We start from the raw sequence: 15,522 nt of genomic DNA, 5'->3' as shown, positions 1-15,522 counted from the left end.
AGAAGGTTCTTCTCTTAGCCCAGAGGATCACGTGGTAATACCCTCCAAGGTACTGAAGAATTATTTGAATGAGGAAAAAAACTATTGCAAAATGCCTTTCAGAGGAAACAAGCTATGTGGATTGCTAAGCACTGGATGCTAAAGTAGTAGTTCTCGACACTGGTGCCGCATGAGAATCTCCCGAGGCTTTTTAGCTCTTTAAAACTTCCAGTACGTCACCCCAGAGATTCCAGTCTCGTGTGTCTATGGTGTGGGTCCAGGCATCTGTATTTTTTAAGAGCTCCCCAGTGATTTTTTTTGTATAAATGTTAAGAACTTCTGCCTCAAAGTATTTCAGTGTTTTACCTGCCACCTTGAAGTCAGACTGAAAGATCAAGTTGTGGCCCAAAGAAGCAAAATGTTCTAATAATAGGGTTTCCCTGCTTACTGTGAGTTTATGCAGTTTCAAAGGCACATTTCTGAGAGTTAGGTAGCGGCTTCATTGTTTTGTCTGTGTGCCATTTTATGGGTGAAAAAGCACATGGGAGGGAGCAAGCCCGAAAGTTGAAGAAACTGGACAAGTTGTGCATCCTCTCCTCGCTTCTTCCCTTCACTCACACCCTTTCTACATGTGTACATGCAGCTCACCTTCATTTCCTTCCCCAGCTTCTTGGAGTCACCCAGCCCTGAGCATCATCTCTCCACAGCCTCAGTCGTCTCCTTCCTCCCCACCCCAAACCTGCAGGCTTATCTCGCTTTAAGTATTCTCTTCTCCTGAGTCTCCTGTTCATTTATTCATTGCCACAACCTAGTCACTGGAGATCCTTGTTCACTTTATTTTAACTTGGGTCTCAAAATGTTACATTTCTTCCTTAGGGTTCATGTTGGTCTTCCCCCTCAAAGAGATCCTTTCTTGCTTGCGCTGGTCGTCCTTTCTTTAAGGTGAAAACAACCCTTATTTTTTCCTCTTTATCTTTTTCTTTTTCAGCTGAGTTTTCATCTTTGTACAGTATCTACATTTTCTCAGTAATTCCTGGAGTTTCACAACTTAAAATATGTAAGAGAAAATCAGGTTGGACTTTCATATGTAATCTAGGATCCCTGGAGTGGCCAGGAACTTTTGGAGTAAAATTATTCAACTTATTTCTACCTATGTGATCTCACATAGGTAGCAGCCTCTTTTATTTGAGATTCCCAGATAATCAGAAGAAGATGGAGTCACATGTCACTTGTTCTAAGATGGTCTCTGGGCTTTTGCTGTTTGAAAAGCCCTTTTATTTTTCATAACTTCCATACTGAAGCTCTGGCCTTAATACCTTGCCATCACAAACAAGAGATTTTGTGAATCAAAGGCAATTTTCATTGTAATTTCTCAAACTTTGCCTTTTTATTGTACTCCACTAACTTTTTAGTAATAGTCATAGAACAGGATAAAATTTGAGAAAATGTATTAAAAAGTTGAATATTTCAAATGAACATAGATTGGTACCTGTGTTACAATTCATCTTATCCGTGAATTGCAAGATCTTTTTGAAAAATAAGGTCAGTATTCATCTTATCTTTTATTCAAGGTGCTCTTTTGTTAAAATATTCCAAGAAATCTGAACTGTGGACAGCCCAAGAAACTGTTGTATATTTGGGGGACTACCTACATGTGACAAAGAAAGGCAGACAAAGAAATGCATTTTGGGTACATCATCTTCATCAAGAAGAAACTCTGGGCAGGTATTGCTTGAAAACATATATAATAATGTATAATGGCTTGATTTGTCCCCTCTGTTAAGTAATTGTTTATGAGACTATAAACGAGCTGGAAAAAGTGGCTAAATGTTTTTTAATTCAGGTCCTTTTCCTCTTCCTCATTAGCTAATTAATAACAGTTACCATAGATGGTTGGATGGCATCACCGATTCAACAGACACGAACTTGGGCAAACTCCAGGAGATGATGAGGGACAGGGAGGCCTAGTGTGCTGTAGTCCATGGGGTCACAAAGAATCGGGCATGACTTAGCAACTGAGCAACAACCACCATAGATAGAGAATCCACATTATGTCAGCCATTGGGCTGGATGTTTTATATACATGATTTTAAATCCCTTGGAGAACATTAACCCCATGGTACAGATAAGAAAAATAGAGTTTCTTGACATATGACAAGTCAGAGACTCTTGAACACTCTCATTGAAAATGCTGGCATAAAAGGCTAGTTAAACCATGCAAGCCACACTTCCGATTAAATGAGTGAGCCTGGAAGAAAAGGCATAAAACTCCTCTGAGGCCAATAATGAAACATATTCAGGGATAAAAGTTAATGCTGAATCCTTAAGACACTTCTCTGTAGAAGTTTTGGGCAGGGGTGAGATGAGGGAGCCACTACTGACAAAAGTTACACATGACAGGGGATGAGTGGAGAGACCACTGATACAAAGCATTGACTCAGGAATGGCTATATCCTCAAAAACAAAAACAAAGGTTAACATAAATGCCATGTCACTGAAGCAAATAACCTAGAAAGATTTTTTGCTTGGCCTTAATTCTTGATGGGATTGGAATGAAAACTGACCTTTTCCAGTCCTGTGGCCACTGCTGAGTTTTCCAAATTTGCTGACATATTGAGTGCAGCACTTTCACAGCATCATCTTTCAGGATTTGAAATAGCTCAACTGGAATTCCATCACCTCCTCTAGCTTTGTTCGTAGTGATGCTTTCTAAGGCCCATTTGACTTCACATTCCAGGATGTCTGGCTCTAGGTGAGTGATCACTGGACATGGAACAACAGACTGGTTCCAAATAGGAAAAGGAGTACATCAATGCTGTATATTGTCACCCTGCTTATTTAACTTATATGCAGAGTACATCATGAGAAACGCTGGACTGGAAGAAGCACAAGCTGGAATCGAGATTGCCGGGAGAAATATCAATAACCTCAGATATGCAGATGACACCACCCTTATGGCAGAAAGTGAAGAGGAACTAAAAAGCCTCTTGATGAAAGTGAAAGAGGAGAGTGAAAAAGTTGGCTTAAAGCTCAACATTCAGAAAACTAAGATCATGGCATCTGGTCCCATCACTTCATGGGAAATAGATGGGGAAACAGTGGAAACAGTGTCAGACTTTATCTTTTTGGGCTCCAAAATCACTGCAGATGGTGACTGCAGCCATGAAATTGAAAGACGCTTACTCCTTGGAAGAAAAGTTATGACCAACCTAGATAGCATATTCAAAAGCAGAGACATTACTTTGCCAACAAAGGTCCGTCTAGTCAAGGCTGTGGTTTTTTCCAGTGGTCATGTATGGATGTGAGAGTTGGACTGTGGAGAAAGCTGAGTGCTGAAGAATTGATGCTTTTGAACTGTGGTGTTGGAGAAGACTCTTGAGAGTCCCTTGGACTGCAAGGAGATCCAGCCAATCCATTCTAAAGATCAGCCCTGGGTGTTCTTTGGAAGGACTGATGCTAAAGCTGAAACTGCAGTACTTTGGCCACCTCATGAGAAGAGGAAAAGACTCATTGGAAAAGACTCTGATGCTGGGAGGGATTGGGGGCAGGAGGAGAAGGGGAGGGCAGAGGATGAGATGGCTGGATGGCATTATTGACTCGATGGACATGAGTTTGAGTGAACTCCAGGAGATCATGATAGACAGGGAGGCCTGGTGTGCTGCAATTCATGGGGTCGCAAAGAGTTGGGCACGACTGAGCAACTGAACTGAATTGAACTGAATTCTTGATGACAACTTTAAGCAAAAACTCACCTGCAAATTAGTGATCACAGGTGGTCCTCGTTTGGTATAAGGCCTAATTTTATACCATATGTATATTTTAAAGAACCTATGGAGCAAAATTTTTAAAGTAGACCTTGCTCTTTTCCCAAATCCAAAAATTTTAAGAAATAAATAGGGAGAGAAAAAAAGAGAGAAATCGGGAAATTCTTAAATAATAGAAATAATTGAAAAGGATGTTGATAATAATAACAATAGTAAACATGTAAATTTCATGTGCTAGGCCCCTGTTTTAAGTCCTTTATATACTAACTTAATCCTCACAAAACCCAATGAGGTAGGTGTTATTGTTATCCTCATCTTACAGATGAGGGAGCTGAGACACAGAGATGTTAAGAAACCTCCCCAAGTTCGCACATCAAAGTGGTGGAGACAGGTGATACAGGTATAATTGTGTCCCCCCCTACTCCAAATTCAAGTTGAAGTTGTAACCCTAAGTAACTTAGACTGTGATCTTATTTGGAAATGAAGTCACTACAGATGTAATTAATTAAGATGAGATCAAGCTGGAGTAGGGTAGGCCCAGAATCCACTACAACTGGTAACCTTATAAAAGAGAGGAAATTTGGAGATAGACACACACAGGGAGGATGCATGTGAAAATTGTAGCTATGTGGCCACCAAGCAGGAACCGTCTGGAAAAGCTGACAGTCTGGAAAAGCTCCTTCTCTTGCGTCTTCAGAGGGAGCATGACTCTGCTGACACCTTGACTTTGGACTTGTAGACTCTAGAACTATGAGGAATCAATTTCTGTTGCTTAAGCCACCCAGTTTGGGCACTTTGTTACAGCAGTCTTAAGCAACTAACACACCAGGATACGTGATAGGAGGATCTGAGATGGGATATAAAAGAGAGAAGAAGAGACATGGAAGATGGAGCAAGAGGGTCTAACATACATCTGATCAGAAAAAGATAACACAGCAAATAGGAAAGAATTATTATTTTAATAAATCATTTCTGATAGTTTTCCAAAATTGCCCAAATATATTAATCTTCAAATACAGGAATCACAGTGAATCCTGGATAGTATAAAAAGTGTTGTACATATATTAGGTGATGATTGAAAGCAAGTATTTGTAGAGATGAAGTAATCACAAAAGGAAGGGGGAAAAAGACTTCTGATTGATCTGTTGACCTGTATAAGGTCACGTTGTAGGCAGTGAAAGATCTGGTTCCAGAGTCCATGTGTTTTCCAGTATCCTGGCTGGCTTTCTTGACTTAGCCACATCTGGTGAACTGCTACAACAAGTGGACACTTTCTCATATAAGGAGAAAATAAATCGGTATCACCACTGGGTCGATGTATTCACCAGGGTTCTCCAGAAACACAAAACCAATAAGATGTATATGTTTGTGTGTGTGTGTGTGTGTGTGTGTGTGTGTGTGTGTGTGTTTGCTGTGCTGTACTTAGTCACTCAGTTGTGTGCAACTCTTTGTAACTCCATAGACTACAGCCAGGCTCCTCTGTCCATGGGGATTCTCCAGGCAAGAATACTGGAGTGGGTTGCCATACCCTCCTCCAGAGGATCTTCCCAACCCAGGGATTAAACCTAGGTCTCCCACATTTCAGGCAATTTCTTTACCATCTGAGCCACCAGGGAAGCCCAAGAATACTGGAGTGGGTAACCTATCCCTTCTCCAGAGGATCTTCACCACCCAGGAATCAAACTGGGGTCTACCGCATTGCAGAAGGATTCTTTACCAGCTGAGCTACCAGGGAAGCCCATATGTGTGTGTGCGTGTGTGTGTGTGCATACAGAGATTTATTATTAGGAGTTGACTCACATAATTATGGATGCTTTCAAGTTTCAGCATCTACTGTTGACTGGATATTCAGGAGAGCTGACGATATATATAGTTCCAGCCCAAAGACCAGGGGGATTGAGACCCAGGAGGAGATGATGTTTCAGTTTAAGTCCAAAAGCAGGAAAAGACCAGTGTCCTGGGTCAGAGGCAGTCAGCAAGAAAAATTCTCTTTCACTTGAAATAAGCTCAGCCTTCTGTTCCATTTGGCCCTTCAGCTGATTGGCTGAGGCTCACGCAGTCTAGGGAGGGCAATCTTCTTTACTCAGTCTATTGATGTAAATGTTAGACTCATCCAAAACACCCTCGCAGAAACACTGTGAATAGTGTTTGACCAAATATTTGGGCACCCCATGGTCAAATCGAGATGACACATAAACTTAGTAATTTATGTTATTAAGTTTATGTTATCAACAGCTAGTATGAATTGTGTTCCATTGTTCAGGTGGCTCTTACAAAATTATCTGAGTCATGAGATAAGATAATATTAACTAAGATAGATCACTTTGCATTTCTTGCTGTGGCTTTTTTGCATTCACAGATATGTCGGGAAAGAATATAAGGAGCAAAAGGGGCTCTGGCACCACTTCACTGATGTGGAGAGGCAGATGACCGCACAGCACTACGTGACAGAATTTAACAAGAGACTTTACGAGCAGAAGATTCACACGCAGATATTCTACATACCGTCCTCAGTATTGCTGGTAAAGTGAAAGAAATCAGGGGGATGATTAAACAGGTCTAGAAATATATATGGGGGCTTCCCAGATGGCAGAGTGGTAAAGAATCCACCTGCCAACGCAGGAGACTTGGTTTTGATTCCTGGGTCGGGAAGATCCCCTGGAGAAGGAAATGGCAAACCACTCCAGTATTCTTGCCTGGAGAATCCCATGGACAGAGGAGTCTGGTGGGCTGAAGTCCATGGGGTCGCAAAAGAGTTGGACATGACTTAGTGACAGAACAACAGTGCTCCTAAGTGGCAAAGCCTGAGTTCAAAGGCTGAGATCTACTGACCTCAAAGTGAGATCTGCTGCTGCTGCTAAGTCACTTCAGTCGTGTCCAACTCTGTGTGACCCCATAGACAGCAGCCCACCAGGCTCCCCCATCCCTGGGATTCTCCAGGCAAGAACATTGGAGTGGGTTGCCATTTCCTTCTCCAATAAGGTGAGATCTACTGACCTCAAAACCCATGGCTTTCACCATTGTTATACTGTCTCCTGTTCCTATTTTTCAGATTTTAGAAGGCAAGACAATAAAAGGATGTGTCAGTGTGGAACCTTACATGCTAGGGGAATTTGTAAAATTATCAAATAACACAAAAGTGGTGAAAACAGAATACAAAGCCACAGAATATGGCTTGGCGTATGGCCACTTTTCTTATGAATTTTCCAATCATAGAGATGTTGTGGTTGATTTACAAGGTATGTGAAACTGGGAATTATTTTTTGCTTTAGTATTATTTATATGTTAATGTGAGGTTTTATAACTAGCTTTGCTAGTCATTATTTAATAGGTTGTTTAGTGCACAGGCTACTATTTGAAATTAATCAATCTTGCTGTATATAGCAAATGATGGATGGGAAAAATTTCTAAAGCTTCTACAACTGTCTAAGGGCATCAGATAATCAGTGAGAAGATCTGGCTCACATTTTATTGAGCTTAATTCTAGAGCAAATCCATAACAGTTTTCTTTTTTAATTTTACTCAGGTGGATTTGGGTGATGCAGGTTTCTTAGGATTGTGTGTTTTAGTATGTCACAGTCTTCTCACACTTTCTTTGCTCTAGCCCTTTACCTTCACTATAGGTGTGATATTGGGTTTCATAACTGGGATCATTATGGAACAGCAAGCTGTATACCCAAATCTAGCTTCCTTTAAAATCTGCATTAATATGTAAATTTTGTTTCAATTTGGTATTTTATCTAACAGAATTATTAGCCATCATTCTGTACTTTATTTAAATAATAAATGAATTTTGTTATGATTATTTCTAATAATAATCCTCCAAGATTTTTCTATCCCCCATCCACTGCATTTATCATCACTCTGTATTATGTATTTTGCTTACTTATATCATTTATTGATCTTCACAAGAACGTGACACCGAGTACAGAGATTTTTTTACTAACTTGTTCACAAAACACAATAGTGTTTTGTACAATGTGTACACTCAATAAATATTTGTTAAATGAACAGAGGAATGCATGAATTGATGAGTAAGGCATTAAAGAAACTTCTGAATCATGAAAGAAAAATATTCAATGTGATTTAATAATTGCACTAAGTGCATGCTATTGCTAATTCCTTGAAAATTGGTTGTCTGGGCATGTCATATTTGACAAATTTAATTACCCAATATTCAGTTCTTCTTAGACCAGGAATTGGAATATGCCACACCAGATCCCTTAGCAGAAATTTATTAATCATCAACCATAGGGCTTCCCTTGTGGCTCAGCTGGTGAAGAATCCACCTGCAGTGCGGGAGACCTGGGTTCAGTCCCTGAGTTGGGAAGATCCCCTGGAGAAGGGAAAGGCTACCCACTTCAGTACTCTGGCCTGGAGAATTCCATGAACTGTATAGCCCATGGGGTCACAAAGTGTTGGACACGACTGAGCGACTTTCACATGATAGCATGACCAAGTTACCAAATGTCCATTTCACTGTATGTATATTATATTTTTTCTGAAACACTTTGCTGAAATTTATAGAGGATTTAATCCTTAGACATATTTATTTCTTTTTTAGGTTGGGTGACTGGGAATGGAAAAGGGCTCATCTACCTCACAGATCCCCAGATTCACTCTGTTGATCAGAAAGATGTCACTACCAATTTTGGAAAGAAAGGAATTTTCTACTTCTTTAATAACCAGCATGTGGAATGTAATGAAATATGCCATCGTCTTTCTTTGACAAGACCTTCGATTGAGAAACCAAACAATTCATAGACTGTCTGGAGTGGTAATGACCACTCAGTGCTGCTCACCAATGATGGCTCTCCTCTCCTTCCAGACACAAATTACGGCACAGCCTGGTCCTTGGGTTCAGGTGGGGCCATGGGACTGGTTCTAGCCAATAATTTTTGAGAGGAATTGAAGAGTATCTTCTTCAGGCTGATATTTAATTACCAGTGCAACACTCTACAAAGTCTCCCTCTGCACAATTGCCAAGAATACATCAGAAGTCCCACAGTGAGAAGAACACAGGAAAGAGCTCCAGTTGACCCACGATGAACACGAAGCACATATCAGAAATAAGCTTTTCTAGCTGAAGCCATCGAGATTTGGGGACTTTAGTAATTATCCATCAAGACTGATACTTTTAGCATTTTTCTTATTGATTTAGGAATTCTTTATAGATATATATTAAAGAATTCAGGGGCTTTCCTGGTAGCTCAGCGGTTAAAGCGTCTGCCTAGAATGCGGGAGACATTAAAGAATCAGGCCTTTGTGGTATGCAATCCAATTTTTTGTCTTTTGACTTTGTAAGAAACTTTTTTTTCCATGCAGAATTTGGTTTATACAGGTGAATTCATCAGTCTTTTATGGTTTCTAGGTTATATGTCATCCATAGAGCTTCACTACTCTGAATTTTGTTGTTGTTTTTTCTCTTTTTTTAATATTTATTTGTTTTTAATTGATCAATAATTGCTTTATAATATTGGGTTGATTTATGTCATACATAAATATGAATTAACCATGCTGCTGCTGCTGCTGCTAAGTCGCTTCAGTCATGTCCGACTCTGTGCGACCCCATAGACGGCAGCCCACCAGGCTCCCCCGTCCCTGGGATTCTCCAAGCAAGAATACTGGAGTGGGTTGCCATTTCCTTCTCCAATGCATGAAAGTGAAAAGTGAAAGTGAAGTCGCTCAGTCGTGTCCGACCCTCAGTGACCCCATGGACTGCAGCCCACCAGGCTCCTCAGTCCATGGGATTTTCCAGGCGAGAGTACTGGAATGGGGTGCCATTTCCTTCTTCAGAATTAACCATAGGTGTTCATATGTCCCCTCTCTCTTGAGTCTCCCTCCCACCTCCCGCCATTTCCACCCTGTCTAGGTTATTACAGAGCCCCAATTTGAGTTCTGTGAGTCATACAGCAAATTCCCATTGCTACCTATTCACGTATGTTAGTATATGTGCATCCAGGCTACTCTCTCCATTTTTCTCACCTTCTCCATCTTCTCCCTCAACTCTTGTCCATAAGTCTGTTCTCCATGTCTGGGATTTTGTTGTTTTTAACCCTTCATATTTTCTTCTAGTACATTTACACTTGCAGGAGGTGTGAGGGAGGTGGCCACCACAGTCCGCCCTTGGCCCACACAGATGTGCTGCTTCACACAGGTTTGGAGAGCAGTGCTTCCATGATCTTGCTGAAGTTTACAAAAGAGATGGATGAGATACTCCCTCACTATACTTAGTCTTTGGGACTGCGCCTAGTACACACTCTCTCCTTCCTCCACTATTCATTCTCAACTTGTCTTATCTATTACCTCAACAAATCTTAGTGCCTTATATAGTGATGTAACTCAGACCCACGTGCATGAACATCTTGAGTTCTGAATTCTAGGTAGGTGCACCTTTCTCAGTTTGAGGTTCCTGCACATGTCTGTTTACAACTGCAGCTAGCGCTGCTGAGAGCCACTGGGTTCTCTTGCTGTGAACACAGCTGACAGGAGCCTCCAGCCTGCCTCACTGGACCGACCACTGTGTACCCTCAGCCAGTGCCTGAGTGAGAGATGGGTGCCAGGCTCAGAATGCTTCTGCCAGGTGATGCGCAAAACCTTCCCATTGGCCAGACCAAAACTCTCTCAGAGCTCTGCTGTAATCTCTGCTGTGCCTTCTCCTCTGCTTGCCCTCTCCTCGAACAATGCCAGACCTACATCGTGGTCTCCCTGCATACTCCTGTTCTCGCTCACTTACCCTTTACAGTCATTTCTCTCAATAAATACCTTGTATGTTTTATGTTCCTTCTCGGCATTTGCTTCTTGAAAAACCCAAACTTAACTAAACTTTATTAAAGAAAATTTAAAAATTTTATCCTATTAACAAAATAAAGGGGGACATTTGTAATTTCAAAGATGCAGAAAAAATTAATAATGTTGAAAATTAATTTATGGTTTAAAAAAAGCTCTTTGCAAATTAGATGCAAATTAGACATAAAGAAAAACTTCCTGAATCTGAAAAAAGGTATTTTAACTTTTCTTTTGAACAGCAATCTCATAATTAATAGTGAAACACTTGAAAGTTTTCATCTGAGAAAGGGAGCAAGCAAATGCACCTACTATCCCAACCCTATCCACATCTGGAAAAATCAGAATATATATATATAGTCTCTGCCCCTGATTCCTGGCACAGAGCTCTTAGATCCCTTGGAATTTACTGATAGGCTGGTCTCTTGTTATAATGAGGTGACTCTATACCTCTATAATAAATCAATAATAAAATAACATTTTGGGGACAAGTCGGGGTTTTTTAGTTTGTGTTGAGTATTAAATAAAAGTTAATGAAATGATGTATTTTAAAGATACAAAAGCCAAAGAGAAGTGGAGAAATGAAAGAAGCTTGGCTTTTTCTTGATAATGTTGAAGCAAGGAGAAGGGTATATAAGAATTCGTTACACTAATCTTTCCCCTTTTATATATATATTTTAAATCTCCTCAAAAATTTTTTAAAATGTGAGATCATATAAAGGAAAAAATACCAAGAAAAATCCAATATATGTTGGACTGAGTAATTCTACTTTTACAAACCTCTAATGAGGAAACAAACAGAAATGTGAACAAATGTTTATATACAAATGAGTATATCATAACTTTGCTTATGATAGTAAAAAAGAAACAAATTTTCAACAGCAGAGAAATAGTTTTATATATTTAATTTATCCATATGACTATTATTCATTTGTTTAAATTGTATATTTTAAAAAATATTTAATTACATACAAATTTTGAAGTAAAAAAGCAATCTCTAAAACAGCATTATAGTATTGATTATAATTTCAGTACATATATGTATGTAAATAGAAAAAACAATATATGTATAACACATGGAAATCTTCACTGTGTTTTTCCCTGGCTAGTGAATTTGTGGTAGGGAATTTTATTTTCTTCTCATCTATTTTTTCCAAGCTTTCTGCAATAAGCATGTATTACTTATTACCAAAAAATAGTATTTAATGAGAAATTCAAATGATTCTCTTTTTCAATAGAAAATCCACATTATCCGACGATCACACAGTGCTTTCTCCTTTAGCCCAATGCTACTCCCAGTCTTGTGATACGCTCTTTCGGAACACCTAGCTGCTTAGCGTGTCAGTTTGTAATCCACCCTGCCTCCTTCCACCGCAGCACAAAGACGCTTCATGACTTGATAAGTGTTTTCATGCTTTTCTTATACCGACGGGGACAATTACCCCCCCTATATCTTCTCATCCTTGAACACTCACCTCAACCAACACCTCCTTCAGAAAATCCTCCCTGATATCCATCATCCTCATTCCCTCCCTTTCCACCAGCTCAGTGACTAACCCCCCTGTGACCTCCGCAAATAGCTATACGACTATCACTGTGCAGGCTCAGTTATCATGGAAGCTAATACACTCTTGTGTCATATCACCTACACTATAGGTAAATTATAATTATCTGTTATATTATTTATGTTTTGCTACATGACAAATTACCCCAAAACATAGAGGCTAACAACCACATTTATCTACCATCTCAAAGTTACTCAAGATGAAAAATTGGCGAGTGGCCCTGCTGAGTAGTGCTGACTCAAAATCCCTCCTGAGGCTGCTGTCATACGTCGTGAAACTGCAGTCACCTCAAAGTGTGACTGGGACTAGACGGTCTGCTCCCAGGCTCTCTCCCGTGACTCTTGGCAAGAAGCCTCTTCCTTGATGGCCGTTGGCCAGAGGCCTTATCTTCACCACATGGGCCTGTCCATATGACAACATGGCAGCTGGCTTAAGCCAGAGCAAAAAGTCCAAGAGTGAGAGAAACAGAAGTCACAGTCTTTTATAACCCGGCTTCAGAAGCGACAGACCATCACTTTCATATTCTATTAGTCACACAGACGAGCCCTGGTACCGTGTGGGAGGAGGTCAAAGGGCATGACCAGCCAGGGGCAGGAGTCGCTTGGAGGCCAGTTCGAAGGTGACTCTGTCTGTCTCACTGGCCTAAACTGAGTCTTGGGCCCCTTTGTATCCCCACCGCACACTTGGGTATTATAGAGCCTGCTTAACAGTTGATAGTTCATTTTTATTTAAATAAGTGAGTAAATGAATGAGACATCACTGGCAATTCTATGTATTTTCTATGCGCAATAAGTGCTTACTAGATAACTACCTCTTGCTACAATAAGGCAAGAGGCAATAATAATCAATGTCTTAATTACAGAAGAAAAGAACGTCTGAGCTCTCCAGCCTTCAGAAGGCCGTTCTCCAATAAGGTGAGTTGTAGGTAGGTAAGCCGATGGACAGAAGGATGGGGAAAGTTGGAAGGAAAGAAAGGCACAATTCTTTCCAATCCTACCTCTCTGTTTAAAAGGAAAATTATTTAGCTTCATTCTGTTTACCTTTTTCTAACTTCTTTCCCCCATTCTTTAATTTCTCATAGCAAAGTCGATATTAGGAAATTTTCAAGTAATTTTTAGAAAATTTCCATTATAATTTTTCTAAATCAAACTAAATAATTTTCATTATACTCTCCTGTGTATAAAGTTGTGAAATGACAATATTTTAAAAGCTGAGTTTGAGGAGTTGAGTTCAATGTAAGGAGACTTAATTTCTGTCCCTTCAGACATCAAAAATGTCAGACTTTTAATACTGTCTTTCAGCACTGCTATTGTTTTGAAGATGATGCTTGTTCTGTGCAGTTTGGATATACAGATGTCCTCTGCCTGAACAGTTCAGTAGAAACTAGGTGTAAAGTGTAAGAAGCCAGAGAGAGTGAGAGAGAAAAAAAAAATAAATCTCTTTATTATGGTGCATAAACCTTCAGTGTGAGGGAGCTTTGCAGCTGCACAAGGAGAAAAATGCATTCAAAACTATAATGCCAGTGTGAATAATCCTTTCTCGAATGCTGCTTGCAGACTGCCTCAGCTTTGTCAGGTGAACTTGAACCAAGCCATCGGATTGGCCCCATTCCTATTGCACACCCTGTCTATCACCCCAGGGCATTCACCGTCTTGACTGTTGTTTAAAGAGAACAAGCAATCCATCATTGAACCAGGGAGTCACTTTCTCATAGAAAAGTAAAATCAGCATGTGACACTACTCAGCCCTAGTGTTTTGCAGATTAAAATGATACATGGCGACTCACGTGTTCCTAGGAAGATTAAGTCAGTTATCTTGTTCCGCTGCCCAGACAAAAGAATTCCCCTCAAGCAGTAAGTGGAAGCTTTACAGAAACTGAAAAAGTTGGGCTCAATTGTACAGTGGTAAAACAAAATTTAGCAAGAAGATAGAAACAAGAATGTTACTTCACATGTAGGCAACCTCCCTGCAAAAGATGGTACAAAGAAGAATCCATCCTGAACAGGGGAGCTATTAAATCTTTGTACAAGCCTCTGCTGTTTGAGGTGCCAATTTTATTACCAGAAATAGATACACAATTTATTGTCTGACTGCCTTAGCAATTGATTTAAATACAGAGAAATAAATGAGCAGCCGCTGGCCCTGGGGCAGTTAGCTTCCTAAGAGTAGGTTACAATCCTGTAGCTACAGTATCCAGTTATTAACAGTGTTTTTCCATTGTGTGATCTACACAGTGATAAAATTTTTACTGAATCTCACACAGAAATGAGTTCACAATGGAAGGCTGGGATTGCAGCCTTTGGTTCACCATGCTAAGGCCAGTATTTATTGTATTACAGAAAGCAGATTTTTAAATATTTGAATCTATAACGGTTATATTTGTTTTTAAAAGTAATTTTCAAAAGGAAGAAAACTAGAGTAAGTATCAAACTGTCTGAGATTAAGTAAGTACCTTAATTAAAGTCATCATAAGAAAAATTCATTTCTCTCTAATTAAATTTGTTAACTTAAAATAATATTAAAGTTTAGTTTGTGTTCTGCCATTTAGGCCTTACACTGAAAATGACACATGAGAAAGAATTCTGTTTATTTTTAGGTCCTCATGAATTCTGGGCAACACTGTTGTTAGAAATGTCTGTTTTGACATTTTGCCTATACTTTGCCACACCAGATTTTCTTAAATGGTACAGACCATTTTCCTAGTCAAAAGGGTTTCAAATCAAAGAATGCCCTGTTTTGTAACTTTTAACTAGATTTTCAAACATTACTTACTTAGTAACCATCTATATGTTCTATACATGTTCTGCAAGAACAGATGATCGTGCTAGAGAATGTATGTTTTCTCCACCAAAGACAAACACCCGATTTAACCTTCTTTTCCTACACAAATCACCAAAGAGGAGAGGGACTATTTAAACACTTTTGTTAGACATTTGACATGGTCTTTTCCAAATAACAGAAGGACCCACAGAGCCTGGCTTTGAAGGGCCGTGTTCCCAACATGTTTTCAATAGGGAACATTCTCTCCGGGCTGAGCACCTGGATTGTGGGCAGCATTCCCTTGGGCTGGACAGCAGTCACTGAGGCACCTGCAGCAAAGAGGACGGGATACAAGGGAAGGAGCCTCTGGCCAGCTGTATCCTTCCCCAGCCTTCAGGGCATGTTAGTGCAGGAGCCAGGCCAGGCCAGACTAGCACACAGGCAGGCTTTGCCCCTTTGCCCCACTGTGGACGAGTCGGCAAGATCCTTCAGTGGGTGTAGATAAAGGTTAAATGCAATGGAGCCCGGGGCCGTTGAAACATGCCTTGTACAAGGACTCAAAGCCATAAATTGTACTGACAGAGGCAATTTAAATTATCAAAGTCCTAGGACTTTCAGACAAGCACCAAAGAAGATGATCTGAGATTGAGCTGGATATTAGTGAGAGC

General features: G+C 40.0%; 1 protein-coding gene across 11 annotated transcripts in view; it reads left to right on the top strand.

Moving 5' to 3' along the window:
- The window catches only part of ALPK1 (alpha kinase 1), a 121,786-nt gene extending 110,766 nt beyond the window's left edge, over positions 1-11,020 (top strand). For 10 of the 11 annotated variants that reach the window (XM_061419377.1, XM_061419375.1, XM_061419376.1 and 7 more), the window contains 4 exons: positions 1,551-1,704; positions 6,103-6,265; positions 6,796-6,982; positions 8,308-11,020. In XM_061419377.1, coding sequence (XP_061275361.1) covers positions 1,551-1,704; positions 6,103-6,265; positions 6,796-6,982; positions 8,308-8,507 — 704 coding nt within the window. In that variant the 3' untranslated portion in view covers positions 8,508-11,020. Of the gene's footprint in view, positions 1-1,550; positions 1,705-6,102; positions 6,266-6,795; positions 6,983-8,307 lie in introns of those variants that run through there. The other variant, XM_061419380.1, reaches the window with a different exon arrangement.
- The last annotated feature ends 4,502 nt before the right edge of the window (positions 11,021-15,522 follow it).

Source organism: Bos javanicus, chromosome 6, assembly GCF_032452875.1.
Source record: "Bos javanicus breed banteng chromosome 6, ARS-OSU_banteng_1.0, whole genome shotgun sequence".
Lineage (NCBI taxonomy): Eukaryota > Metazoa > Chordata > Mammalia > Artiodactyla > Bovidae > Bos > Bos javanicus.
This window is presented reverse-complemented; position numbering and strand designations above follow the sequence as displayed.